Source organism: Heterodontus francisci, unplaced genomic scaffold, assembly GCF_036365525.1.
Source record: "Heterodontus francisci isolate sHetFra1 unplaced genomic scaffold, sHetFra1.hap1 HAP1_SCAFFOLD_598, whole genome shotgun sequence".
Taxonomy (NCBI): Eukaryota; Metazoa; Chordata; class Chondrichthyes; order Heterodontiformes; family Heterodontidae; genus Heterodontus; species Heterodontus francisci.
In genome coordinates this window covers 167715-194596 of record NW_027141529.1, presented here as the reverse complement: position 1 = coordinate 194596, position 26882 = coordinate 167715, and the positions used below count along the sequence as shown (strand labels likewise).

General features: G+C 46.3%; 1 protein-coding gene across 7 annotated transcripts in view; it reads right to left on the bottom strand.

Annotated features, from left to right (window-relative positions):
- Positions 1–26882, bottom strand: part of LOC137363985 (inactive rhomboid protein 2-like) — a 194757-nt gene that overhangs the window by 86139 nt on the left and 81736 nt on the right. For all 7 annotated transcript variants that reach the window (XM_068027474.1, XM_068027480.1, XM_068027475.1 and 4 more), the window contains 2 exons: positions 16944–17139; positions 11281–11481 (listed from right to left, as the gene is read on the bottom strand). In XM_068027474.1, coding sequence (XP_067883575.1) covers positions 11281–11481; positions 16944–17139 — 397 coding nt within the window. The remainder of the gene's footprint in view (positions 1–11280; positions 11482–16943; positions 17140–26882) is intronic.

Below are 26882 nucleotides of genomic sequence, written 5' to 3'. Positions count from 1 at the left end.
ATGCGCGGGTGGCCCTTCTGCTTGGAATGATGCAACTTCTTTGGTCTGAGTCTAACCTTGCTGCACACCAGGGAGTGGTCGGTGTCGCAGTCCGCACTGTGGAAGCTGCGTGTGATTTGAACACTGTTTAAGGCGGCTCGCCTTGTGACAATGAGGTCTAGCTGGTGCCAACGACGTGATCTTGGGTGCCTCCATGAAACCTGGTGACAGGGTTTAGTGTGAAAGAACGAGTTGGTGATGCAGAGGTTATGATAGGTACACAACTCAAGCAGTCTCTGCCCGTTCTCATTCATCCTTCCAACGCCATAGCGCCCAAGGCAGGAGGGCCATGAGTCATGGTCGGCCCCAACCCTAATCCCATATTCCTACCAAACATCGCCACCTGTCCCTATATTTCCCTACCACCTACCTATACTAGTGACAATTTATAATGGCCAATTTACCTATCAACCTGCAAGTCTTTTGGCTTGTGGGAGGAAACCGGAGCACCCGGAGAAAACCCACGCAGACACAGGGAGAACTTGCAAACTCCACACAGGCAGTACCCAGAATCGAACCCGGGTCCCTGGAGCTGTGAGGCTGCAGTACTAACCACTGCGCCACTGTGCCGCCCAGTGCTCTGCAGTAGCCACCATGGACTGATAGGTCAAATGGCCTCCTTCTGTGACTCTATGAAAGATTGTTTTTTCGGACTGAAGGAAGGTATATGTATCTAGTGGGGTTTCCCAAGGGTTGGTACTCGGACCACGGCTTTTTTTGATTTATGTCATTACCACTCGCTGTGTGTAAAAAAGTTCTTCCTCACATCCACCCTGCATCTCTTGCTCAATACCTTAAATCTGTGCCCCTCAGTCCTCGTACAATCAGCTAATGGGAACAGCTTTTCTTTGTCTACCCAATCCTAACCTGTCATTAATGACCTAGACTTGAGTGTACAGGAAACAATTTCAAAATTTGCAGGTGACACAAACTTGGATTTTTTTATTCATTCATGGGATGTGGGCATCGCTGGCCAGGCCAGCATTTATTGCCCATCCCTTATTGCCCTTGAGAAGGTGGTGGTGAGCTGCCTTTTTAAACCGCTGCAGTCCATTTGAGGTTGTACACCCACAGTGCTGTTAGGAAGGGAGTTCCAGGATTTTAACCCAGCGACAGTGAAGGAACGGCGATATAGTTCCAAGTCAGGATGGTGTGTGGCTTGGAGGGGAACTTGCAGGTGGTGGTGTTCCCATGCATTTGCTGCCCTTGTCCTTCTCGGTGGAGAGGTCGTGGGTTTGGAAGGTGCTGACTAAGGAGTCTTGGTGCATTGCTGCAGTGCATCTTGTAGATGGTACACACTGCTGCTACTGTGCATCGGTGCTGGAGGGAGTGAATGTTTGTAGATGGGATGCCAATCAAGCGGGCTGCCGTGTCGAGTTTCTTGAGTGTTGTTGGAGCTGAACCATCCAGGCAAGTGGAGAGTATTCCATCACACTCCTGACTTGTGCCTTGTAGATGGTGGACAGGCTTTGGGGAGGCAGGAGGTGAGTTACTCGCCGCAGGATTCCTAGCCTCTAACCTGCTCTTGTAGCCACGGTATTTATATTATTATTTTTATTTATAGATACAGCACTGAAACAGACCCTTCGGCCCACCGAGTCTGTGCCGACCAAGATCCACCCATTTATACTAACCCTACAGTAATCCCATATTCCCTACCACCTACCTACACTAGGGGCAATTTACAATGGCCAATTTACCTATCACCTGCAAGTCTTTGGCGGTGGGAGGAAACCGGAGCACCCGGCGAAAACCCACGCGGTCACAGGGAGAACTTGCAAACTCCGCACAGGCAGTACCCAGAATTGAACCCATGTCCCTGGAGCTGTGAGGCTGCGGTGCTTACCACTCCGCCACTGTGCCGCCTTTCAGTTCAGTTTCTGGCCAATGGTAGCCCCTAGGATATTGATAGTGGGGGATTCAGCAATGGTAATGCCATTGAATGTCAAGGGGAGATGGTTAGATTCTCTTGTTGGAGATGGTCATTGCCTGGCACTTGTGTGGTGCAAATGTTACTTGCCATTTATCAGCCCAAGCCTGGATATTGTCCAGGTCTTGCTGCATTTCTACACGGACTGCTTCAGTATCTGAGGAGTCATGAATGTTGCTGAACTTTGTGCAATCATCAGCGAACCTCCCCACTTCTGTCCTAATGATTGAAGGAAGGTCATTGATGAAGCAGCTGAAGATGGTTGGGTCTAGGACACTACCCTGAGGAACTCCTGCAGTGATATCCTGGAGGTCAGAAGATTGACCTCAAACAACCACAACCATCTTCCTTTGCACTAGGTATGACTCCAGCCAGTGGAGGGTTTTCCCCTTGATTCCCACTGACCTCAGTTTTGCTAGGGCTCCTTGATGCCATACTTGTTCAATTGCTACCTTGATGTCAAGGGCAGTCACTCTCACCTCACCTCTTGAGTTCAGCGCTTTTGTCCATGTTTGAACCAAGGTTGTAATGAGGTCAGGAGCTGAGTGGCCCTGGCAGGACCCAAACTGAGCGTCACTGAGCAGGTTATTGCTAAGCAAGTGCTGCTTGATGGCACTGTTGATGACACCTTCCATCACTTTACTGATGATTGAGAGTAGACTGATGGGGCGATAATTGGCCAGGTTGGACTTGTCCTGCTTTTTGTGCACAGGATATACCTGGGCAATTTTCCACATTGCAGGGTAGATGCCAGTGTCGTAGCTGTACTGGAACAGCTTGGCTAGGAGCGCGGCAAGTTCTGGAGCACTGGTCTTCAGTACTATTGCCGGAATATTGTCAGGGCCCATAGCCTTTGCAGTATCCAGTGCCTTCAGCCATTTCTTGATATCACGCAGAGTGAATCGAATTGGCTGAAGTCTGGCATCTGTGATGCTGGGGACTTCAGGAGGAGGCCGAGATGGATCATCAACTCGGCACTTCTGGCTGAGGATTGATGCAAATGCTTCAGCCTTATCTTTCACACTGGTGTGATGGGCTGCCCCATCATTGAGGATGGGGATATTTGTGGAGCCTCCTCCTCTAGTTAGTTGTTTAATTGTCCGCCATTATTTACAGCTGGATGTGGCAGGACGGCAGAGCTTAGATCTGATCCGTTGGTTATGGGATCGCTTAGCTCTGTCTATCACATGCTGCTTATGCTGTTTGGCATCCAAGTAGTCCTCGGTTGTAGCTTCACCAGGTTGACACCTCATTTTGAGGTATGTCTGGTGCTGCTCCTGGCATGCCCTCCTGCACTCTTCATTGAACCAGGTTTGGTCTCCTGGCTTGATGGTAATGGTAGAGTGGGGGATATGCCGGGCCATGAGGTTACAGATTGTGGTTGAGTACAATTCTGCTGCTGCTGATGGCCCACAGCGCCTCATAGATGCCCAGTTTTGCATTGCTAGATCTGTTCAAAATCTATCCCATTTAGCACGGTGATAGTGCCACACAACACGATGGAGGGTATCCTCAATGTGAAGGCGGGATTTCGTCTCCACAAGGACTGTGCGGTGGTCACTCCTAACAATACTGTCATGGACAGATGCATCTGCGACAGGCAGATTGGTGAGGAAGAGGTCAAGTATGTTTTTCCCTCTTGTTGGTTCCCTCACCACTTGCCGCAGACCCAGACTAGCAGCTATGTCCTTTAGTACTCAACCAGCTCGGTCAGTAGTGGTGCTACCGAGCCACTCTTGGTGAAGTTCCCCACCCAGTGTACATTTTGTGCCCTTGCCACCCTCAGTGCTTCCTCCAAGTGGTGTCCAACATGGAGGAGTACTGACTCATCAGCTGAGGGAGGGCGGTAGGTGATAATCAGCAGGAGGTTTCCTTGTCCATGTTTGACCTGATGCCATGAGACTTCATGCGGTCCAGAGTCGATGTTGAGGACTCGAAGGGCAACTCCCTCCCGACTGTATACCACTGTGCCACCACCTCTGCTGGATCTGTCCTGCCAGTGGGACAGGACATACCTAGGGATAGTGATTGCAGTGTCTGGGACATTGTCTGTAAGGTATGATTCTGTGAGTATGACCATGTCAAGCTGTTGCTTGACTAGTCTGTGGGACAGCTCTCCCAACTTTGGCACAAGACCCCAGATGTTAGTAAGGAGGACTTTGCAGGGTTGACAGGGCTGGGTTTGTCATTGTCATTTCCGGTGCCTAGGTCGATGCTGGGTGGTCTGTTCGGTTTCATTCCTTTTTACTGACTTTGTAACGGTTAGATACAACTGAGTGGCTTGCTAGGCCAATTCAGAGGGAATGTAAGAGACAACCACATTGCTGTGGGTCTGGAGTCACATGTAGGATGTAGGCCAGACCAGGTAAGGACAGCAGATTTCCACCACAATCGACAATGGTTTCATGACCATCATTAGACTAGCTTTTTAATTCCGGAATTTTTATCAATTGAATTCAAATTCCACCTTCTGCTGTGGTGGGATTCGAAACCATGTCCCCAGAGCAATACCCTGGGTATCTGGTTTACCAGTCCATGGACAATACCACTACGCCACTGCCTCCCCCAATTGTGAACTGTAGGGAGGATAGTGATAGACTTCAAGTGGACATAGAGAGGCTGGTGGAATGGGCAGCCATGTGGCAGATGAAATTTAATGCAGAGAAGTGTGAAATGATATATTTTGGTAGGTAGAATAAGGAAAGGTAATAAAAATTAAAGTTTACAATTCTAAACCTATGTGCACAAATCATTGAAGGTGGCAGGGCAGATTGTGAAAGTGTTTAATAAGGCGTTTGGGAGCCTGGGTTGAAAAACAGAGGCAGAGAGTACAAAAGCAAGACATTATGGTGAACCTTTATAATGCACTGGTTCAGCCTCAACTGAAGTACTGTGTCCAATTATGGGCTTCCCACTTTAGGAAGGATGTGAAGGCATTGGAGCGGTTGCAGAAAAGATTTATGAGCATACTTCCTGTAATGAGAGACTTCAGTTAAGTGGATAGATTGGAGAAGCTGGGGCTCTTCGTCTTGGGAAGAGAAGGTTGAGAGAAGATTTTATCCAGGGTTCAAAATCATGATGACTCTAGACAGAGTAGATAGAGAGAAAGCTTTCCCATTGGTGGAAGGATCGAGAACCAGAGCACTCTGATTCAAGTTGATTGGCAAAAGAACCAGAGGCAACATAAGGAAAAACATTATTATGCAGCGAGATATCCTGTGGTGGAGGTAGGTTCAGTGAGTGTTTAGGATCTGGAATGCAATGTCTGAGAGTGTGGTGGAGGCAGGTTCAGTGAGTGTTTAGGATCTGGAATGCACTGTCTGAGAGTGTGGTGGAGGCAGGTTCAGTGAGTGTTTAGGATCTGGAATGCACTGTCTGAGAGTGTGGTGGAGGCAGGTTCAGTGTGTGTTTAGGATCTGGAATGCACTGTCTGAGTGTGTGGTGGAGGCAGGTTCAGTGAGTGTTTCGGATCTGGAATGCACTGTCTGAGAGTGTGGTGGAGGCAGGTTCAGTGAGTGTTTAGGATCTGGAATGCACTGTCTGAGTGTGTGGTGGAGGCAGGTTCAGTGAGTGTTTAGGATCTGGAATGCACTGTCTGAGAGTGTGGTGGAGGCAGGTTCAGTGAGTGTTTAGGATCTGGAATGCACTGTCTGAGTGTGTGGTGGAGGCAGGTTCAGTGAGTGTTTCGGATCTGGAATGCACTGTCTGAGAGTGTGGTGGAGGCAGGTTCAGTGAGTGTTTAGGATCTGGAATGCACTGTCTGAGTGTGTGGTGGAGGCAGGTTCAGTGAGTGTTTAGGATCTGGAATGCACTGTCGGAGAGTGTGGTGGAGGCAGGTTCAGTGAGTGTTTAGGATCTGGAATGCACTGTCTGAGAGTGTGGTGGAGGCAGGTTCAGAGAGTGTTTAGGATCTGGAATGCACTGTCGGAGAGTGTGGTGGAGGCAGGTTCGGTGAGTGTTTAGGATCTGGAATGCACTGTCTGAGAGTGTGGTGGAGGCAGGTTCAGTGAGTGTTTAGGATCTGGAATGCACTGTCTGAGTGTGATGGAGGCAGGTTCAGTGAGTGTTTCGGATCTGGAATGCACTGTCTGAGAGTGTGGTGGAGGCAGGTTCAGTGAGTGTTTAGGATCTGGAATGCACTGTCTGAGTGTGTGGTGGAGGCAGGTTCAGTGAGTGTTTAGGATCTGGAATGCACTGTCTGAGTGTGATAGAGGCAGGTTCAGTGAGTGTTTAGGATCTGGAATGCACTGTCTGAGAGTGTGGTGGAGGCAGGTTCAGTGAGTGTTTAGGATCTGGAATGCACTGTCTGAGAGTGTGGTGGAGGCAGGTTCAGTGAGTGTTTAGGATCTGGAATGCACTGTCTGAGAGTGTGGTGGAGTCAGGTTCAGTGAGTGTTCAGGATCTGGAATGCACTGTCTGAGAGTGTGGTGGAGGCAGGTTCAGTGAGTGTTTAGGATCTGGAATGCACTGTCTGAGAGTGTGATGGAGGCAGGTTCAGTGAGTGTTTAGGATCTGGAATGCATTGTCTGAGAGTGTGGTGGAGGCAGGTTCAGTGAGTGTTTAGGATCTGGAATGCACTGTCTGAGTATGATGGAGGCAGCTTCAGTGAGTGTTTAGGATCTGGAATGCACTGCCTGAGAGTGTGGTGGAGGCAGGTTCAGTGAGTGTTTAGGATCTGGAACGCACTGTCTGAGAGTGTGGTGGAGGCAGGTTCAGTGAGTGTTTAGGATCTGGAATGCACTGTCTGAGAGTGTGGTGGAGGCAGGTTCAGTGAGTGTTTAGGATCTGGAATGCACTGCCTGAGAGTGTGGTGGAGGCAGGTTCAGTGAGTGTTTAGGATCTGGAATGCACTGTCTGAGAGTGTGGTGGAGGCAGGTTCAGTGAATGTTTAGGATCTGGAACGCACTGTCTGAGAGTGTGGTGGAGGCAGGTTCAGTGAGTGTTTAGGATCTGGAATGCACTGTCTGAGAGTGTGGTGGAGGCAGATTCAATCGCAGCTTTCAAAAGGGAATTGGATATTTATATGAATTAGGAGCAGGAGTAGGCCTCTCAGCCTCTCGAGCCTGCTCCACCATTCAACAAGATCATGGCTGATCTGATTGTAACCTCAACTCCACATTCCGCCTACCCCCAATAACTTTTCACTCGCTTGCTTATCAAGAATCTATCTACCTCTGCCTTAAAAATATTCAAAGACTCTGCTTCCACTGCCTTTTGAGGAAGAGAATTCCAAAGACTTACGACCCTCTGAGAGAAAAAATTTCTCCTCATCTCTGTCTTAAATGGGCGACCCCTTATTTTGAAACAGTGACCCCCTAGTGCGAGATTCTCCCACAAGGGGAAACATCCTTTCCACATCCACCCTGTCAAGACCCCTCAAGATCTTATATGTTTCAATCAAGTCGCCTCTTACTCTTCTAAACTGCAGCGGATACAAGCCTAGCCTCTTCAACCTGTCCTCATAACACAACACACCCATTCCAGGTATCAGTCTGGTAAACCTTCTCTGAACAGCTTCCAATGCATTTACATCCTTCCTTAAATAAGGAGACCAATACTGTACACAGTAATCCAGATGTGGTCTCACCAATTGCCCTGTATAGCTGAAGCATAAGCTCCCAACCTTTGTATTCAATTTTCCTCACAATAAACGATAACATTCTATTAGCTTCCCTAATTACTTGCTGTACCTGCATACTAACCTTTTGCGATTCATGCACTAGGACACCCAGATCCCTCTGCATCTCAGAGCTCTGCAATCTCGCCATTTAAAGTCTTCCTGCCAAAATGGACAACTTCATATTTTCTGACATTATATTCCATTTGCCAGATCTTTGCCCACTCAGTAAACTTATCTATATCCCTTTGTAGCCTCCTTATGTCCTCTTCACAACTTACTTTCCTACCTATCTTTGTGTCATCATGTTTAACCATTAGTAACCATACCTTCAGTGCCTTTATCCAAGTCATTTATATAAGTTGTAAAACGTTGTGGTCCCAGCACTGATCCCTGTGGCGCACCACTTGTTACATCTTGCCAACCAGAAAATTACCCATTTATGCCTACTCTCTGTTTCCTGTTAGCTCACCAATCTTCTATCCATACCAATATGTTACCCCCTACACCATGAGCTTTTATTTTCTGCAATAACCTTTTATGTGGCACCTCATCAAATGCCTTCTGGAAATCTAAGTACAGTACATCCACTGGTTTCCCTTTATCCACAGCATATGAAACTCCCTCGAAGAACTCCAATAAATTGGTTAAACATGATTTCCATTTCACAAAACCAAATTGACTCTGCCTGATTACTGTGAATTTTTCTCAGTGCCCTGCCATAACATCTTTAATAATAGTTTCTAACATTTTCCCTATGACAGATGTTAAGCTAACTGCCCTGTAGTTTCCTGCTTTCTGTCTCCCTCCCTTTTAGAATAAAGAAGTTACATTCACTATTTTCCAATCTAATGGAACCTTCCCCAAATCTAGGAAATTTTGGAAAATTAAAACCAACACATCGACTATCTCACTAGTCACTTCGTTTTTCTTGAGTTCCTCCCTCCCTTCCATTTCCTGATTTACAGTTAATTCTGGGATGTTACTTGTATCCTCAATAGTGAAGACCAATGAAAAATACCTGTTCAATTCATCTACCATCTCCTTATTTTCCCTTATTAATTCCCCAGACTCACTTTCCGTAGGACCAATGCTCACTTTGTTAACTTTTCTTTTTTTAAGTATCTATAGAAACACTTCCTATCTCTTTTTATATTTCTAGCCAGCTTTCTCTTGTACTCTAATATTTCCCTCCTTATGAATCTTTTAGTCATTCTTTACTGCTTTTTATATTCTGTCCAATCTTCTGACCTGCCTCCCATCTTTGCGCAATTATATGCTTTTTCTTTAAGTTTGATACTATCTTTAACTCATTGAGTTAGCCACAGATGGTGGGTCCTCCCTTGGAATGTATCTATTCTGTGTATTCTGAAATATTCCCTTACATGTCTGCCACTGCATCTCTATTGACCTATTCCTTAACTTACTTTGCCAGTTCACTTTAGCTAGTTCTGCCTTTATTAAAGTTTAAAATACCAGTCTGAGACCCACTTCTCTCCCTCAAACTGAATGTAAAATTCAATGACAGTATGATTATTGCTGCCTAGGGGAGCCTTCACTGTGAGGTCATTAATTAATCCCATCTCATTGCACAATACCAGATCTAGTATAGCCTGCTCTCTGGCTCCAGAATGTGCTGTTCAAAGAAATTATCCCAAAAACATTCTATGTACTCCTCATTTAGGCTACCTCTGCCCATCTGATTTTTTCCAGTCTATATGTAGCTTAAAATACCCCATGATTATCACCGTACCTTTCTGACAAGCTCCCATTATTTCTTCCTTGATACCTCATCCTACCGTCTGGTTACTGTTAGAGGGCCTGTACACCACTCCGACAATTAACTTCCTGCCTTTATCATTTCTCATCTCAACCCAAACCACTTCGACATCCTGGTTTTCTGAACTTAGGTCATCCCTGTCTATTGTGCTAATATCATCATTAATTAACAGAGCCACCCCTCCACCTTTTCCTAGCTTCCTGTCCTTCCTAAATGTCATGTATCTTTCAATAATCTATGTCATCCTGCAGCCATGTCTCTGTAATGGCTATCAGATTGTACTTATTTATTTCTATTTGCACTTTCAGTTCATCTGTTTTGTTTTGAATGCTATGTGCATTCAGATACAGAACCTTTAGTTTTGTCCTTTCATTATTTTTGTAACCTCTAGGCTTGTCTGCTGATTTATTCTTAGATTTGTAATCACTATCCCTTCCTGTCACGGTCTGTTTATCTTTTCCCATATTTATACCTTTCTCTCTTGCCTTGTCTCCTTGATTTACCATATCTTCCCAAATTTGATCCTTACCCCCACTATTCAGTCTAAAACCTTCTCTAGTTCCCTCGTTATGTGGCTCACTAGAACACTGGTCCCAGGTATTGACCGGTGCAGCCCCCACTTTCCCCAGTACTGGTGCCAGTGCCCCATGAACCGGAACCCACTTCTACCACACCAGTCTTTGAGCCACACATTAATTTCTCTAATCTTTTTTGCCCTACTCCAATTTGCACGTGGCTCAGGTATTAATCCAGAGAGATTATTGAAAGAGAAAAAAAATTGCAGGCCTGGGGGAAAAGGCAAGGCACTGGGACTAGTTGAGTAGCTCTTACAGAGAGCTGGCAGAGACATGATGGGCCAAATGGCCTCCTTCAGTGCTGTAACTATTCTATGATCCTATTCAGTACTGGATGAGCAGAAATTTCCTCCAATTATATATTGGGAAGACTGTTTTCAGTCCCCACTCCAAACTCCATTCCCTAGCTACTGACTCCATCCCTCTCCCTGACAACTGTGAGGCTGAAGCACACTATTCGCAACCTTGGTGTCATATTTGACCCGACAATGAACTGCCGGCCACATATTGCACCATCACTGAGACCGTTTATTTCCACCTCCGTAACATTGTCTGACTTTGCCCCTGTCTCAGCTCGTCTGCTGTTGAAACCCTCGTTCGTGCTTTTGTTACCTCTAGACTTGACTATTCCAACATACTCCTGGCTAGTCTCCCACATTCTAGCCCTCCCATCATCCAAAGCCCAGCTGTCCTTGTCCTAACGCACACCAAGTCCCGTTCCCCTGTCACCCCTGTGCTCACTGACCCACAGTGGCTCCCAGTCAAGCAAGGCCTTGATTTTAAAATTCTCACCCTTGTTTTCAAATCCCTCCATGGTCTCACCCCTCCCAATCTCTGTAATCTCCTCCAGCCCCATAATCCTCTGAGATATTTGCATTCATCTAATTCTGGCCTCTTCAACATCCCTAATAAAAATCCCTCCACCATTGGTGGCCGTGCCTTCAGCTGCCTGGGCCCTAAGCTCTGGAATTCCCTCCCTAAACCTCTCCACCTCTCTAGTTCTCTTTTCTCTTTTAAGACATTCGTTAAAACCTACCTCTTTGACCAAGCTATTGGTCATCTGACCTACTATCTCCTCATGTGGCTGAGTGCCATATTTTGTTTTATAATGCTACTGTGCTTTAGGATGCTTTATTACATTAATTATAAAAATATTTATTACCGAACTATAAGATGTTGTCGTGACAGACAGCAAAATACACCACTCTCTCCACTGTTCACATGCTCCCCCGCTGCCCTCCAATTTGCTTCCCCTCTTTCCTTCCCGAGATTCCCCTCCCTACGCCATACTGTGACTCCATATGCCGCTACCCCCACTGTCCCACCCTGATATTCTCACTGTTATCAGGGCCGATGCTGCCCGAAGACTCATTCGGGCGACGGACTCCCTCTTCCTGGGGGTAATTCCCACATATCTGGATCGGGAGCTTCGAACTGACCCAAGCGAAGTTTGAGGAGGGTGAACTGGATGAGGAGTTTGAGGTTGATCCACGGCATCAGGACTTCGGAATGCACGGCTCCGCACAAAAGGATCAATGACCTGAGAATATAGAGAACATAGTATCAAAAGTGAGCCCCAGCCCCATGGAACCCCCGATATCCCCACCCACAATCACAGACCCCAACCACCCTCCCAATCACCCCTCACACATCTCTGGACTCCATTCACCTCCCGATCCCCCTTCCTGCACCCTCTAACCCCATCCACCTCCACCCCCCCATCAATTTCTCCAGTCCGCATCCTCAGACCACATCCACCTGCCCTCCTCCTGCACCATCAGATCCCACTCACCACTCCAAACCCCCCTCCCATGCCCTCATACTCCACCCACCCCCAGTACCCTCGAACTCCACCCACCACACCCCCTCCCCGATTCGCCACTCACGCGCCCTCGAACCCCAGCCATACCACCCAATACCCCCCTGCATCCCACCCACTCCACCAAACCCCCCTAACCACAAACACAGGCCGTACCCACCCCAAATCCACCCTCCTGGCACCCTCAGACCCCCCTCCCCCCACCAGCCCACCAATTCCCCCCTCCCATACCTGTGGACTCCATCCAGCCCAGAGTTCTGCTCCCAGGCCTTCAGACCCCACCCAGCCCCTGCTCCATTCCCACATCCCACCCACCACCTCCCTCCACCCTGGTCCCCCTGGCCGCACCCTCAGGCCCCACCCACCCCCTGATACATCCTCCATATCCCACCCACTACCCTCCTTCACCCTGGTCCCTCTCCAGCACCTTCTGACTCCACCCACATCTTGGGACCCACTCATATTCCCATCTTCCATATCCCTCAACCCATTTATCTTATTGTCGGAGGGAAACGGAAGAGAATATAAAGAATCACAAAATTATTATTCCAGGTGATTTGAATCACCTACTCACAGACTGGGAGCGCGAGACTGGGAGCACGAGTGGCTAAGCTGAAAAAAGGCAATTGATTTTCAGATACCAGTATAGACAGAACATCAATAATTAATAATGTGAGGTACCACCCACCTGACTACACACTACTACTCAAAGATTAGTGTGGCAGTAATGGGTTTCAATTCATGGGGTACTGGCACCAATACTGGGGAAAGTGAGAGCTGCACCATTGGGATGGTCTTCACCTAAACCGTGCTGGGTCCAGTGTTCTGGTGAGTCGTATAACTAAGGCAGAAGAGAGGGCTTTAAACTAAATAGTGGAGGCAAGGGAGTAAGAGAAATATGATAAATTAAAAGATGTGATAAATGGACACTTGGATAATAATGATCTGATTGGGCATAGTCAACATGGATTTATGAATGGGAAATCATGTTTGATGAACCTGTTGGAGTTTTTTTGAGGATGTTACTAAGAGAATTGATAAAGGGGAGTTGGTGGATGTGGTATACTTGGATTTTCAGAAGGCTTTTGATAAAGTCCCCACAGGAGGTTGGTTAGCAAAATTAAAGCATATGGGATAGGAGGTAATATACTGGCATGGATTAAGGATTGGTTAACGGGCAGAAAGCAGAGACTAGCTTTGGCAGGCTGTGACTAGTGGGGTACCGCAAGGATCGGTGCTTGGGTCCCAGCTGTTCACTATATATATCGGTGATTTGGATGTGGGGATTAAATATAATATTTCCAAGTTTGTGGATGACATAAAACTAGGTGGGAATGTGTGTTGTGAGGAAGATGCAAAGCGGCTTCAAGGGGATTTGGACGGACTTAGTGAGTGGGCAAAAACGTGGCAGATGGAATATAATGTGGAAAAATGTGTGGTTATCCACTTTGGTAGGAGGAATAGATGTGCAGAGTATTTCTTAAATGGTAAGAGATTAGAAAGTGTAGATGTACAAAGGGACCTGGGTGTCCTCGTCAATAAGTCACTGAAACCTAACATGCAGGTGCAGCAAGAAATTAAGAAGGCTAATGGTATGTTAACCTTTATCGCAAGAGGATTTGAGTACACCAGTAGTGAAGTCTTGCTTCAATTGTATAGAACCTTAGTTAGACCACACCTGGAGTACTGTGTGCAGTTTTGGTCCCCTTACCTTAGGAAGGATATTATTACCATAGAGGGAGTGCAATGAAGGTTCACCAGACTTGTTCCCAGGATGGCACGACTGTCTTATGAAGAGAGATTGGGGAAACTGGGCCTGTATCCTCTAGAGTTTCAAAGAATGAGAGGTGATCTCATTGAAACCTACAAAATACTTAAAGGGATAGGCTGGATAGATGCAGCTAAGATGTTTCTCCTGGTTGGGGAGTCTAGAACCAGGGGACACAATTTCAAAATAAGGGGAAGCCATTTAGGACTGAGATGAGGAGAAATTTCTTTACTCAGAGGGTTGTGAATCTTTGGAATTCTCTACCCCAGAGGGCTGTGGAAGCTCAGTCATTGAGTATGTTTAAAGCAGAGATTGACAGATTTCTAAATACAAATGACATAAGGGGATATGAGGATAGTGTGGGAAAAAGGCATTGAAGTGGATGATCAGCCATGATCGTATTGAATGGCGGAGCCGTCTCGATGGGCTGAATGGCCTACTCCCGCTCCTGTGTCCCTATGTTTCTATGTTTTTAGGACAAGGCAAGAGACCAAGGTAGAAATAAGAGAAATAATAATCAGAGCATGGCAGGAATGGGCAGAATGTACAAAATTAAGAGGCTAGAGGTTGCATAAAAAGTAAATAGACAGAACTAAAAGCTTTGTATTTGAATGCGCGTAGCATTCATAACAAAACAAATTAATTGCTAGCTCAAATAGAAATAAATATGTATGATCTGATCGCCATTACAGAGACATGGCTGCAAGATGACAAAGGCTGGGACCTGAATATTCAAGGGTACATGACATTTCAGAAGGACAGGAAACTAGGAAAGGGTGGAGGGGCAGCTCTGTTAATTAAGGATGACATTAGTACATTAAAGAGAGGTGACCTTAGTTCTAGAAATCAAGATGTAGAATCAATTTGGGTCGAGATAAGAAATAGTAAAGGTCGGAAGTCACTTGTGGGAGTAGTTTATAGGCCCCCTCACAGTAACCACACTGTAGGACGGGGTATACAGGAAGAAATAATGGGGGCTTATGAGGGGACGAATCAGATTGGAGGATGAGTTCATGGAGTGTTTTCGGGACAGTTTCTTAAAGCAGCACATTCTAGAGCCAATCAGAGAGCAGGCTACTCTCAATCTGGTAATCTGCAACAAGGCAGGATTAATTAATGACCTCATAGTGAAGACTCCCCTAGGTAGCAGTGATAACAACATGATTGAATTTCGCATTCAGTTTGAGGGTGAGAAGAGTGGATCCAAGACGAGTGTTTTAAACTTTAATAAGGGCAATTATGAGGGTTTGAAGATAGAGCTAGCTAAAGTAAACTGGGAAATTACGTTAAGGGATAGGTCAGTAGAGATGCAGTGGCAGACATTTAAGGAGATATTTCATAACACTCAGCAAAGATACATTCTAGTGAGAAAGAAAGACTCCAGGGAAGGATGCACCATCCGTAGTTAACTAAGGAAGTTAAAGATAGCAACAAATTGAAAGAAAAAGTGTACAATTCAGCAAAGAGTCATGGCAGGTCAGAAGATTGGACAGAATATACAAAACCGCAAAGGATGACAAAGAAAAATAAGGAGACAGAAATTAGATTATAATAGAAAGCTAGCTAGAAATATAAAAATGGATAGTAAGAGTTTCTACAACTATTTAAAAAGGAAAAGAGTAGGTGAAGTGAGTGTTGGTCCTCTAGAGAGTGAGTCTGCGAAGTTAATAATGGAAAATAAGGAAATGGCGGAGGAATTGAACAGATTTTTTGCATCTGTCTTCACTGTAGAGGATACAAATAACATCCCAGAAATAATTGAGATTCAAGATTTGAAAGGGAGGGAGAAACTCAAAACAATTACCATCACCAGGGAAAGGGTTCTGAGAAAATTATTAGAACTAAAAGCTGACAAGTCCCAGATCCTGATGGACGTCATCCTAGGGTCTTACAAGACGTGGCTGCTGAAATAGTGGATGCATTGGTTTTAATTTTCCAAAATTCCCTAGATTCTGGAAAGGTCCCATCAGATTGGAAAATAGCGAATGTAACTCCGCTATTCAAGAAAGGAAGAAGACAGAAAGCAGGAATGTACGGGCCACTTAGCTTAACATCCGTCATAGAGACAATGCTGGAATCTATTATTAAACCAGTTACAGCAGGTCGTTTAGAAAATCTCAATGCAGTCAGGCAGAGTCAACATGGTTTTATGAAAAGGAAATTGTTGGAGTTCTTTGAGGAAGTAACAAGCAACGTGGATAAAGGGGAACCTGTGGATGTGGTGTACTTGGATTTCCAGAAGGCATTTGACAAGCTGCCACATCAAAGGTTACCCCCATGGTATAAGAGGTAATATATGGTATAGAAAGAGAATTGGCTAGCTAATAAGAAACAGAGTAGGCATAAACAGGTTAGCAAGCAGTAACTAGTGGAGTGCCACAGGGATCCGTGCTGGGGCCTCAACTATTTACAATCTATATCAATGACTTAGATGAAGGGACAGAATGTATGGTTGCTAAATTTGCTGATGACATAAAGATAGGTAGGAGAGTAAGTTGTGAAGAGGACATAAAGAGTCTGCAAAGGGATATAGATAGGTTAAGTGAGTTGGCAAAGATTTGGCAGATGGAATATCATGTAGGAAAGTGTAAACTTGTCCACTTTGGCCAGAAGAATAGAATAGCAACATATCATTTAAATAGAGAGAGATTGCAGAACTCTGAAATTCAGAGGGATCTGGGTGTTCTAGTACACGAAACACAAAATGTGAGTATGCAGGTAAAGCAAGTGATTAAGAAGGCAAATGAAATGTTGTTGTTTATTGCAAGGGGAATGGAATATAAAAGTGAAGATGTTTTTGTACAGGGCATTGGTGAGACCACATCTAGAGGATTGTGTACTGTTTTGGTCTCCTTACTTAAGAAAGGATATAACTGCATTGGAACTGTTCAGAGAAGGGTTTACTTGACTGATTCCTGGGATGAGAAGGTTATCTTATGAGGAAAGGTTGGCAAAGTTGGGTCTGTATTCATTGGAGTTTAGAAGGATGAGAGGTGATCTTATTGAAACATGTAAGATCCTGAGGGGACTTGACCGGGTGGATGTTGAAAGGATGTCTCCCCTTGTGGGAGAGACTAAAACTAGGGGGCACAGTTTAAAAAAAATAAGGGTCTCCCATTTAAGACAAAGATCAGGAGAAACTGTTTTTCTCAGAGAGTTGTGAGTCTGTGGAACTCTCTTCCTCAGAGAGTGGTGGAGGCAGGTTCATGAATGTTTTTAAGGGAAAGGTAGACAGATTCTTGACAAACAAGGAGTCAAAGGATATCGGGGGTAGGCAGAAAAGTGGAGTTGAGTCCACAAACAGATCAGCCATGATCTTATAGACTGTTGAAGCAGGCTCAAGGAGCTGAATAGCCTACTGCTGCTCCTAGTTCGAATGTTTGTATAAACACTGAATTCCACAGGTTGCTCTTACCTTTTGCATATTACAGGGAGCTGGTGAATCCACTGCTGAGAATGAAGAGGCTGCCAGATTGGGAATTCCTACATCCCTCTGGTACTCTGCTTTCAGCTTCCCATACCTCTGGCTACAGTGTCTCCAGCTCTTACGCTGCCACTGGTGTTGCTGCAATTCACTATCAGCTCCCAAACCAAACCACTGAGCTGTTCCCCTGTAAGAAGCACAATTAATCACAAGCAGATCCTTGGTTAGACCACACTTGGAGTATTGCAAACAGTCCTGGCCTCCATATTATAAATAGTATACCGAAGCACTGAAGAAGGAGTAAAAGAGATTTCTTGAATGATACCAGAAATGACAAAATATACTGTCAGGAAATAATACATATACCGTTTTGGATACGGTTGGGGGGGACGACCTACCAGAGGAAAGCCACAGTGGCCAGGTCTCTGGCACTGAGCCTGGCTCAGTGGCTCAGAAAGGAAGGGGGGAGAATAGGAGAGCGATAGTGATAGGAGATTCAATGGTTAGAGGAACAGACAGGAGATTCTGTGGTCGCGAACGAGACTCCCGGATGGTATGTTGCCTCCCGGGTGCCAGGGTCAGGGATGTCTCAGATCGAGTCCACAGGATTCTTAAGGGGGAGGGGGAGCAGCCAGAGGTCGTGATATACATCGGTACCAATGACATAGCTAGGAAAAGGGATGAGGACCTGAAAAGTGAATATAGGGAGTTAGGTTGGAAGCTAAAAGGCAGGACGAGCAGAGTAGTAATCTCAGGATTGATACCGGTGCCACGTGCTAGTGAGGCTAGAAACAGAGAGCGAGTGCAGCTGAACACGTGGCTACAGAGCTGGTGTAGAAGGGAGGGATTCAGATATGTGGATCATTGGGATACATTCTGGGGAAGGTGGGACCTGTACAAGAAGGACAGGTTGCATCTGAACTGGAGGGGCACCAATATCCTGGGCGGGAGGTTTGCTAGAGCTCCTCGGGAGGGTTTAAACTAGTTTGGCAGGGGGATGGGAACCGGAGCTACGGATCAGTAGATGGGGCAGCTGTTGAACAGGCAGATACCGAGTGCAGAGAGTCTGTGAGGAAGGTTAGACAGTTGACAGGGCACAGTTGCAGCCAGTATGATGGGTTGAAGTGTGTCTATTTTAACGCAAGAAGTGTCAGGAATAAGGGTGATGAACTTAGAGCATGGATCAGTACTTGGAGTTACGATGTTGTGGCCATTACGGAGACTTGGATATCACAGGGGCAGGAATGGATGTTGGATGTTCCGGGGTTTAGATGTTTCAAAAGGAATAGGGAGGGAGGTAAAAGAGGTGGGGGAGTGGCATTGTTAATCAGGGATAGTATCACAGCTGCAGAAAGGGAGGTCGTCGAGGAGGGTTTGTCGACTGAGTCATTATGGGTGGAAGTCAGAAACAGGAAAGGAGCAGTCACTTTATTGGGAGTTTTCTATAGACCCCCCAATAGCAACAGAGACATGGAGGAACAGATTGGGAGGCAGATTTTGGAAAGGTGCAGCAGTAACAGGGTTGTTGTCATGCGTGACTTCAACTTCCCTAATATTGATTGGAACCTCCTTAGTGCAAATAGTTTGGATGGAGCAGATTTTGTCAGGTGTGTCCAGGAAGGTTTCCTGACTCAATATGTAGATAGGCCGACTAGAGGGGAGGCTATATTGGACTTGGTGCTTGGCAACAAACCAGGCCAGGTGGCAGATCTCTCGGTGGGAGAGCATTTCGGTGATAGTGATCACAACTCCCTGACATTTACGATAGTCATGGAGAGGGACAGGAGCAGATGGGATGGGAAAATATTTAATTGGGGGAGGGGCAATTACAATGCGATTAGGCAGGAACTGGGGAGCATAAATTGGGAACAGATGTTCTCAGGGAAATGCACGACAGAAATGTGGAGGGAGCACTTGCTGCGACTGCTGGATAGGTTTGTCCCGATGAGGCAAGGAAGGGATGGTAGGGTGAAGGAACCTTGGATGACAAGAGATGTGGAGCAGCTAGTCAAGAGGAAGAAGGAAGCTTACTTAAGGTTGAGGAAGCCAAGATCAGACAGGGCTCCAGAGGGTTACAAGGTAGCTAGGAAGGAACTGAAGAATGGACTTAGGAGAGCTAGAAGGGGACATGAAAAAGTCTTGGCGGGTAGGATTAAGGAAAATCCCAAGGCGTTCTACACTTATGTGAGGAACAAGAGGATGGCCAGAGTGAGGGTAGGGCCGATCAGGGATAATGGAGGGAACTTGTGCCTGGAGTCGGAGGAGGTAGGGGAGGTCCTAAATGAATACTTTGCTTCAGTATTCACTAGTGAGAGGGACCTGGTCGTTTGTGAGGACAGCGTGGAACAGGCTGATATGCTCGAACAGGTTGAGGTAAAGAGGGAGGATGTGCTGGAAATTTTGAATGAAATGAGGACAGATAAGTCCCTGGGGCCAGACGGGATATACCCAAGGATATTACGGGAAGCGAGGGAAGAGATTGCTGCGCCTTTGGCGATGATCTTTGCGTCTTCACTGTCCACTGGAGTAGTACCGGATGATTGGAGGGTGGCAAATGTTGTTCCCTTGTTCAAGAAAGGGAATAGGGATAACCCTGGGAATTATAGACTAGTCAGTCTTACATCGGTAGTGGGCAAATTATTGGAGAGGATTCTGAGAGACAGGATTTATGATTATTTGGAAAAGCATGGTTTGATTAGAGACAGTCAGCATGGTTTTGTGAGGGTCAGGTCATGCCTCACAAGCCTTATTGAATTCTTTGAAGATGTGACAAAACACATTGATGAAGGAAGAGCAGTGGATGTGGTGTATATGGATTTTAGCAAGGCGTTTGATAAGGTTCCCCATGGTAGGCTCATTCAGAAAGTAAGGAGGCATGGGATTCAGGGAAAGTTGGCTGTCTGGATACAAAATTGGCTGGCCCATAGAAGTCAGAGGGTGGTAGTAGATGGAAAGTATTCAGCCTGGAGCTCGGTGACCAGTGGTGTTCCACAAGGATCTGTTCTGGGACCTCTACTCTTTGTGATTTTTATAAATGACTTGGATGAGGAAGTGGAAGGCTGGGTTAGCAAGTTTGCCGATGACACGAAGGTTGCTGGAGTTGTGGATAGTGTGGAAGGCTGTTGTTGGTTGCAACGTGACATTGACAAGATGCAGAGCTGGGCTGAGAAGTGGCAGATGGAGTTCAACCTGGAGAAGTGTAAAGTGATTCATTTTTGAAGGTCGAATTTGAATGTGGAATACAGGCTTAAAGACAGGATTCTTGGTAGTGTGGAGGAACAGAGGGATCTTGGGGTTCATGTCCATAGATCCCTCAAAGTTGCCACCCAAGTTGATAGGGTTGTTAAGAAGGCGTATGGGGTGTTGGCTTTCATTAACAGGAGGATTGAGTTTAAGAGCTGCGAGGTTATGCTGCAGCTCTATAAAGCCCTGGTTAGACCACACTTGGAATATTGTGTTCAGTTCTGGTCGCCTCATTATAGGAAGGATGTGGAAGCTTTAGAGAGGGTGCAGAGGAGATTTACCAGGATGCTGCCTGGACTGGAGGGCATGTCTTATGAAGAAAGGTTGAGGGTGCTAGGGCTTTTCTCATTGGAGCGAAGAAGGATGAGAGGTGACTTGATAGAGGGGTACAAGATGATGAGAGGCATAGATAGAGTGGATAGTCAGAGACTTTTTCCCAGGGCAGAAAGGGCTATCACCAGGGGGCATAATTTTAAGGTGATTGGAGGAAGGTTTCAGGGAGGTGTCAGAGGTAGGTTCTTTACACAGAGAGTGGTGGGTGCGTGGAATGCACTGCCAGCGGTGGTAGTAGAAGCAGATACATTAGGGACATTTAAGCGACTCTTGGATAGGTACATGGACGATAGTAGAATGAAGGGTAGGTAGTTAGTTTGATCTTAGAGTAGGTTAAAGGTTCGGCACAACATCGTGGGCCGAAGGGCCTGTACTGTGCTGTACTGTTCTATGTTCTATGTTCTATGAAAGATGCAATCGGCTGGGGTTCTTTTCTCGAGAAAGGAGAAGACTGAGGGGTGACTTGTTGGAAGTTGTAGCATGATTAGCAGGTTTAATAGGGTAGATGTAGAGAAGAGTAGCAATAAATGGGTCATTCTCAGGATGGCAGGTTGTTACCAGTGAGGTACTGCAAGGATCAATGCTGGGGCCACAGCTGTTCTGTATCTATGTAAATGATTTGGATATGGTGACCAAATGTAACATTTCCAAATTTGCTGATGGCACAAAACTAGGAGGGAATGTAAGTTGTGAGGAGGATGCAAGGATGCTTCAAGGGGATTTGGACAGGCTAAGTGAACGGGCAACAACATGGCAGATGGATTTGCAATGTGAATTAGTGTGAAGTGATCCACTTTGGTAGAAAAAAACCAGAAAGACAGAGTATTTCTTAAATGGTGAGAGGTTGGGAAGTGTTGATGTCCAAAGAGACCTGGGTGTCCTTGTTCATGAGTCACTAAAAGTGAGCTTGCGAGTCACTTACCTTCCGCGAGCGGAGCGGAGAGCAGTCCAGGCATGCCAGAGTTTGAAAACAAAGTGAGCAGTGATGTCACAGGAAAGCTGCAAGGTGATTGGTTGGTGAGTAACTGCTGTTAGGGAATTACTCTAAATAGCTAGGTAAGTAACTAAAGTAAAGAGAAAAGTCTACAGTTTGCTTTTAATATAGTAGGTAGTGTTTTTTCTTAGAGAATCAAAGTCCCTAGTGTAAATAATCTAATTTTTGAGTAATTTAGGGGAGTAAATTAAGGATAAGTCATGGCAGAGCAGCTCGGGAGCATGGAGTGCTCCTCCTGTGCAATGTGGGAAGTCAGGGACACTTCCAGTGTCCAGGCGAACATGTGTGCAGGAATTGTCACCAGCTGTAGCTACTCGAAATCAGTGTTTCAGATCTGCAGCGGCGGTTGGGAACACTGTGAAGCATCTGTGAGGCTGAGATCATCGTGGATAGCATGTACAGGGAGGTGGTCACACCGCAAGTAAAGACTGCTCAGGCAGAAAGGGAATGGGTGACCACCAGGCAGAGTAGAAGAATTAGGCAGGTAGTGCAGGAGTCCCCTGGGTCCATCTCCCTCTCTAACAGATTTTCCGTTTTGGATACTGTTGGGGAAGATAGCTTCTCAGGGGAATGCAGCAAGAGCCAAGTCTGTGGCACCACGGGTGGCTCTGCTGCACAGGAGGGGAGGAAAAGGAGTGGGAGAGCTATAGTGATAGGGGATTCTATCGTAAGGGGTGCAGATAGGCGTTTCTGTGGCCGCAAACGTGACTCCAGGATGGTATGTTGCCTCCCTGCTGCTAGGTTCAAGGATGTCACAGAGCGGTTGCAGGACATTCTGAAGGATGTGGGTGAACAGTCAGAGGTCGTGGTAGATATTGGTACCAACGACATAGTTAGAAAGAGGGATGAGGTCCTGCAACAAGAATTTAGGAAGCTAGGTAGCAGATTAAAAAGCAGGACCTCAAAGGTTGTAATCTCTGGATTACTCCCAGTGCCACATGCCAGTGAGTATAGGAATAGGAGAACAGAGCAGATGAATGTGTGGCTGAGGAGATGGTGCAGGAGGGAGGGCTTTAGTTTCCTGGATCACTGGGTCTGTTTCTGGCAAAGGTGGGACCTGTACAAGTTGGATGGGTTGCACCTGAACGGGAATGGGACAAGCATTCCTGCTGGGGGGTTTGCTAGTGCTGTTGTGGGGGAGGGTTTAAACTAATTTGGCAGGGGGATGGGATACAGAGTGGAGGTACAGTAAGAGGTGATGCACAGTCAAATATAGAAGAGAAACTGAGTCAGTCTGGAAGGCAGAACAAATATAGACCTGTTAAGGCACAAGTGAAAAATACAAGGCTGGATTGTATCTATTTTAATGCAAGGAGTCTTACTAGTAAGGCAGATGAATTGAGGGCATTGATTAGCACATGGGATTATAATATTTGAGCTATCACAGAGACATGGTTGAGGGAGGGGCAGGACTAGCAGCTCAATGTTTCAGGGTACCGATGCTTCCAGCGTGACAGAGGTGGAGGTAAGAGAGGAGGGGGAGTTACACTATTGATTAGGGAGGACATCACGGCAGTACTTAGAGAGGATATCCCGGGGGGAATGTCCAGCAAGGCCATATGGGTAGAACTAAGAAATAAGAAAGGGGTGATCACTTTAATGGGATTATACTATAGGCCCCCCAGTAGTCATAGGGAAGTGGAGGAGCAGATATGTAGGGAAATCACAGATAGGTGTAGCAATTATAGGGTTGTAATAGTAGGTGATTTTAACTTCACTAATACTGACTGGGACTGCCTTAGTGCTGAGGGATCAGATGGGGAAGAATTTGTTAAGTGTGTCCAGGATAGTTTTCTGAAGCAGTACGTGGGTGGCCCTACTAGAGAAGGGGCTACACTCGACCTCCTCTTAGGAAATGAGGATGGGCAGGTGGTTGATGTGTCAGTGGGGGGCACTTTGGGACCAGTGACCATAACTCAATTAGCTTCAAGATAGTTATGGAAAAGGATAGGACTGGTCCTCAGGTTGAAGTCCTAAATTGGGGGAAGGCTAATTTCGATGGCATCAGACAGGAACTCTCAAAAGTTGAATGGGAGAGGCTGTTTACAGGTAAAGGGACGTCTGACAAGTGGGAGGCTTTTAAAAGTGAGATAGGAAGAGTTCAGGGCCGGCATGTTCCTGTTAGATGGAAGCGCAAGGCTGGCAAGTTTAGGGAACCTTGGTTGATGAGGGATATTGAGGGTGTGTTCAGGACAAAGAAGGAGGCATAGGTCAGGTATAGGCAGCTGGGATCAAGCGAGTCCCTCGAGAAGTATAGGGGATGTAGGACTACACTTAAGGAAATTAGGAGGGCAAAAAGGGGCCATGAGATTTCCCTGGCAGATAAGATAAAGGAGAATCCTAAAAGATTCTCTAAGTATATTAAGAGTAAAAGAGTAGCGAGGGAGAGAGTAGGTCCCTTTAAGGATCAGTGTGGCAATCAATGTGTGGAGCCACGGGAAATGGGCGAGGTCTTAAATGAATACTTCTTGTCTGTATTTACCGTGGAGAAGGTCATGGAAGCTAGTGAGTTCAAGGGAGGGAACACCGATATCCTGGAGCATATCAACATTACAAAGGAGGATGTGTCAGAGGTTTTGAAGCACATTAAGGTGGATAAATCCCCAGGGCCTGACCAGGTGCATCCTAGGATGCTCTGGAAAGCAAGGGAGGAGATTGCTGGGGCCCTGGCAGAGATTTTTGTATCATCGTTAGCCACAGGTGAGGTACCGGAAGACTGGAGGATAGCTAATGTTGTGCCTTTATTTAAGAAGGGCAGCAGGGATAAGCCAGGGAACTACAGGCCGGTGAGCCTTAAATCAGTGGTGGGAAAGTCATTGGAAGGGATTCTGAGAGACAGGATTTATATGCATTTGGAAAGGCATGGTCTGATTAGGGACAGTCAGCAAGGCTTTGTGCGTGGGAAATCATGTCTCACGAGTTTGATTGAGTTTTTTGAGGAGGTGACCAAGAGGATTGACGAGGGCAGGGCGGTGGACGTTGTCTACAAGGACTTTAGCAAGGTCTTTGACGAGGTCCCGCATGGTAGGCTGGTCCAGAAGGTTAGAACACATGGGATCCAGGGTGAGCTAGCAAATTGGATACAAAATTGTCTTGGTGACAGGAGGCAGAGGGTGGTAGTGGAGGGTTGTTTTTCAGATTGGAGGCCGGTGACCAGTGGTGTGCTGCAGGGATCAGTGCTGGGCCCTCTGTTGTTTGTCATATATATTAATGACTTGGATGTGAATTGTTAGTAAGTTTGCAGATGACGCCAAAATTGGTGGTATAGTGGACAGTGAAGAAGGTTGTCTAAGGTTACAACAGGATATAGATCAACTGGGAAAGTGGGCAAGGGATTGACAAATGGAATTTAACGCAGACAAGTGCGAAGTGATGCATTTTGGGAAGTTAAACCAGGGCAGGACATATACAGTGAATAGCAGGGCCCTGGGGAGTGTTCTTGAGCAGAGAGACCTTGGGGTGTCAGTACATAGTTCCCTGAAAGTGGCAACACAGGTAGACAGGGTGGTGAAGAAGGCATATGACATGCTTGCCTTCATCGGCCGAGGCACTGAGTACAAGAGTTGGGACGTCATGTTACAGTTGTACATAATGTTGGTTAGGCTGCATTTGGAGTACTGTGTGCAGTTCTGGTCGCCGCACTGCAGGAAAGATGTGATTCAGCTAGAGAGGGTGCAGAAAAGATTCACAAGGATGTTGCCTGGTTTGGAGGGCTTGAGTTATAAAGAGAGATTGGATAGGCTGGGTCTGTTTTCCCTGGAGCGAAGGAGGCTGAGAGGGGACATGATAGAGGTATATAAAATTATGAGAGGCATAGATAGGGTAGAAAGCCAGAGTCTGTTTCACTTGGTAGGGGTGAGTAAAACTTGAGGGCATAGATTTAAGGTGAGAGGGAGGAGGTTTAAAGGGGATCAAAGGGGTAAATTTCTCACACAAAGAATAGTGGGTATCTGGAATGAGCTGCCTGAGGAGGTGGTGGAGGCAGGAACAGTAGCGACATTTAAGAGGCATCTGGACAGGTACTTGAATGAGCAAGGCATAGAGGGATATGGAATTAATGCAGGCAGGTCGGATTAGTACAGATAGGCATTATGGTCGGCATGGACGCGGTGGGCCGAACGGCCTGTTTCTATGCTGTACGACTCTATGACTTGATGAGGACTGGCAACTCAATATTCCAGAGTATAGAATCTTCAGGCGAGACAGGGGAGGGGATAAAAGAGGAGGTGGCATTGCACTGTTGATCAAGCAGTCAATTACTGCAGTCAGGAGGGATGATATCTTAGAAGGTTCTTCAAATGAGGCCATATGGGTAGAACTTAAAAACAAAAAGGGGGCAGTCACTTGGCTGGGAGTGTACTACAGGCCTCCAAACAGTCAGGGAGAGATAGAGGAGCAGATATGTAGGCAAATCTCAGAGAGGTGTAAAAATAATAGGGTAATAATAGTAGGGGATTTCAACTTCCCCAATATCAGAAATTAGAAATTAGAAATTAGAACATTACAGCGCAGTACAGGCCCTTCGGCCCTCGATGTCGCGCCGACCTGTGAAACCATCTGACCTACACTATTCCATTTTCATCCATATGTCTATCCAATGACCACTTAAATGCCCTTAAAGTTGGCGAGTCTACTACTGTTGCAGGCAGGGCGTTCCACGCCCTTACTACTCTCTGAGTAAAGAAACTACCTCTCACATCTGTCCTATATCTATCACCCCTCAACTTGAAGCTATGTCCCCTCGTGTTTGCCATCACCATCCGAGGAAAAAGACGCTCACTATCTACCCTATCTAACCCTCTGATTATCTTATATGTCTCTATTAAGTCACCTCTCCTCCTCCTTCTCTCCAACGAAAACAACCTCAAGTCCCTCAGCCTTTCCTCGTAAGACCTTCCCTCCATACCAGGCAACATCCTAGTAAATCTCCTCTGCACCCTTTCCATAGCTTCCACATCCTTCCAATAATGCGGTGACCAGAACTGCACGCAATACTCCAGGTGCGGTCTCACCAGAGTTTTGTACAGCTGCAGCATGACCTCGTGGCTCCGAAACTCGACCCCCCTACTAATAAAAGCTAACACACCATATGCCTTCTTAACAGCCCTATTAACCTGGTTAGCAACCTTCAGGGATTTATGCACCTGGACACCAAGATCTCTCTGTTCATCTACACTACCAAGAATCTTCCCATTAGCCCAGTACTCTGCATTCCTGTTACTCCTTCCAAAGTGAATCACCTCACACTTTTCCGCATTAAACTCCATTTGCCATCTCTCAGCCCAGCTCTGCAGCCTATCTATGTCCCTCTGTACCCTACAACATCCTTCGGCACTATCCACAACTCCACCAACCTTAGT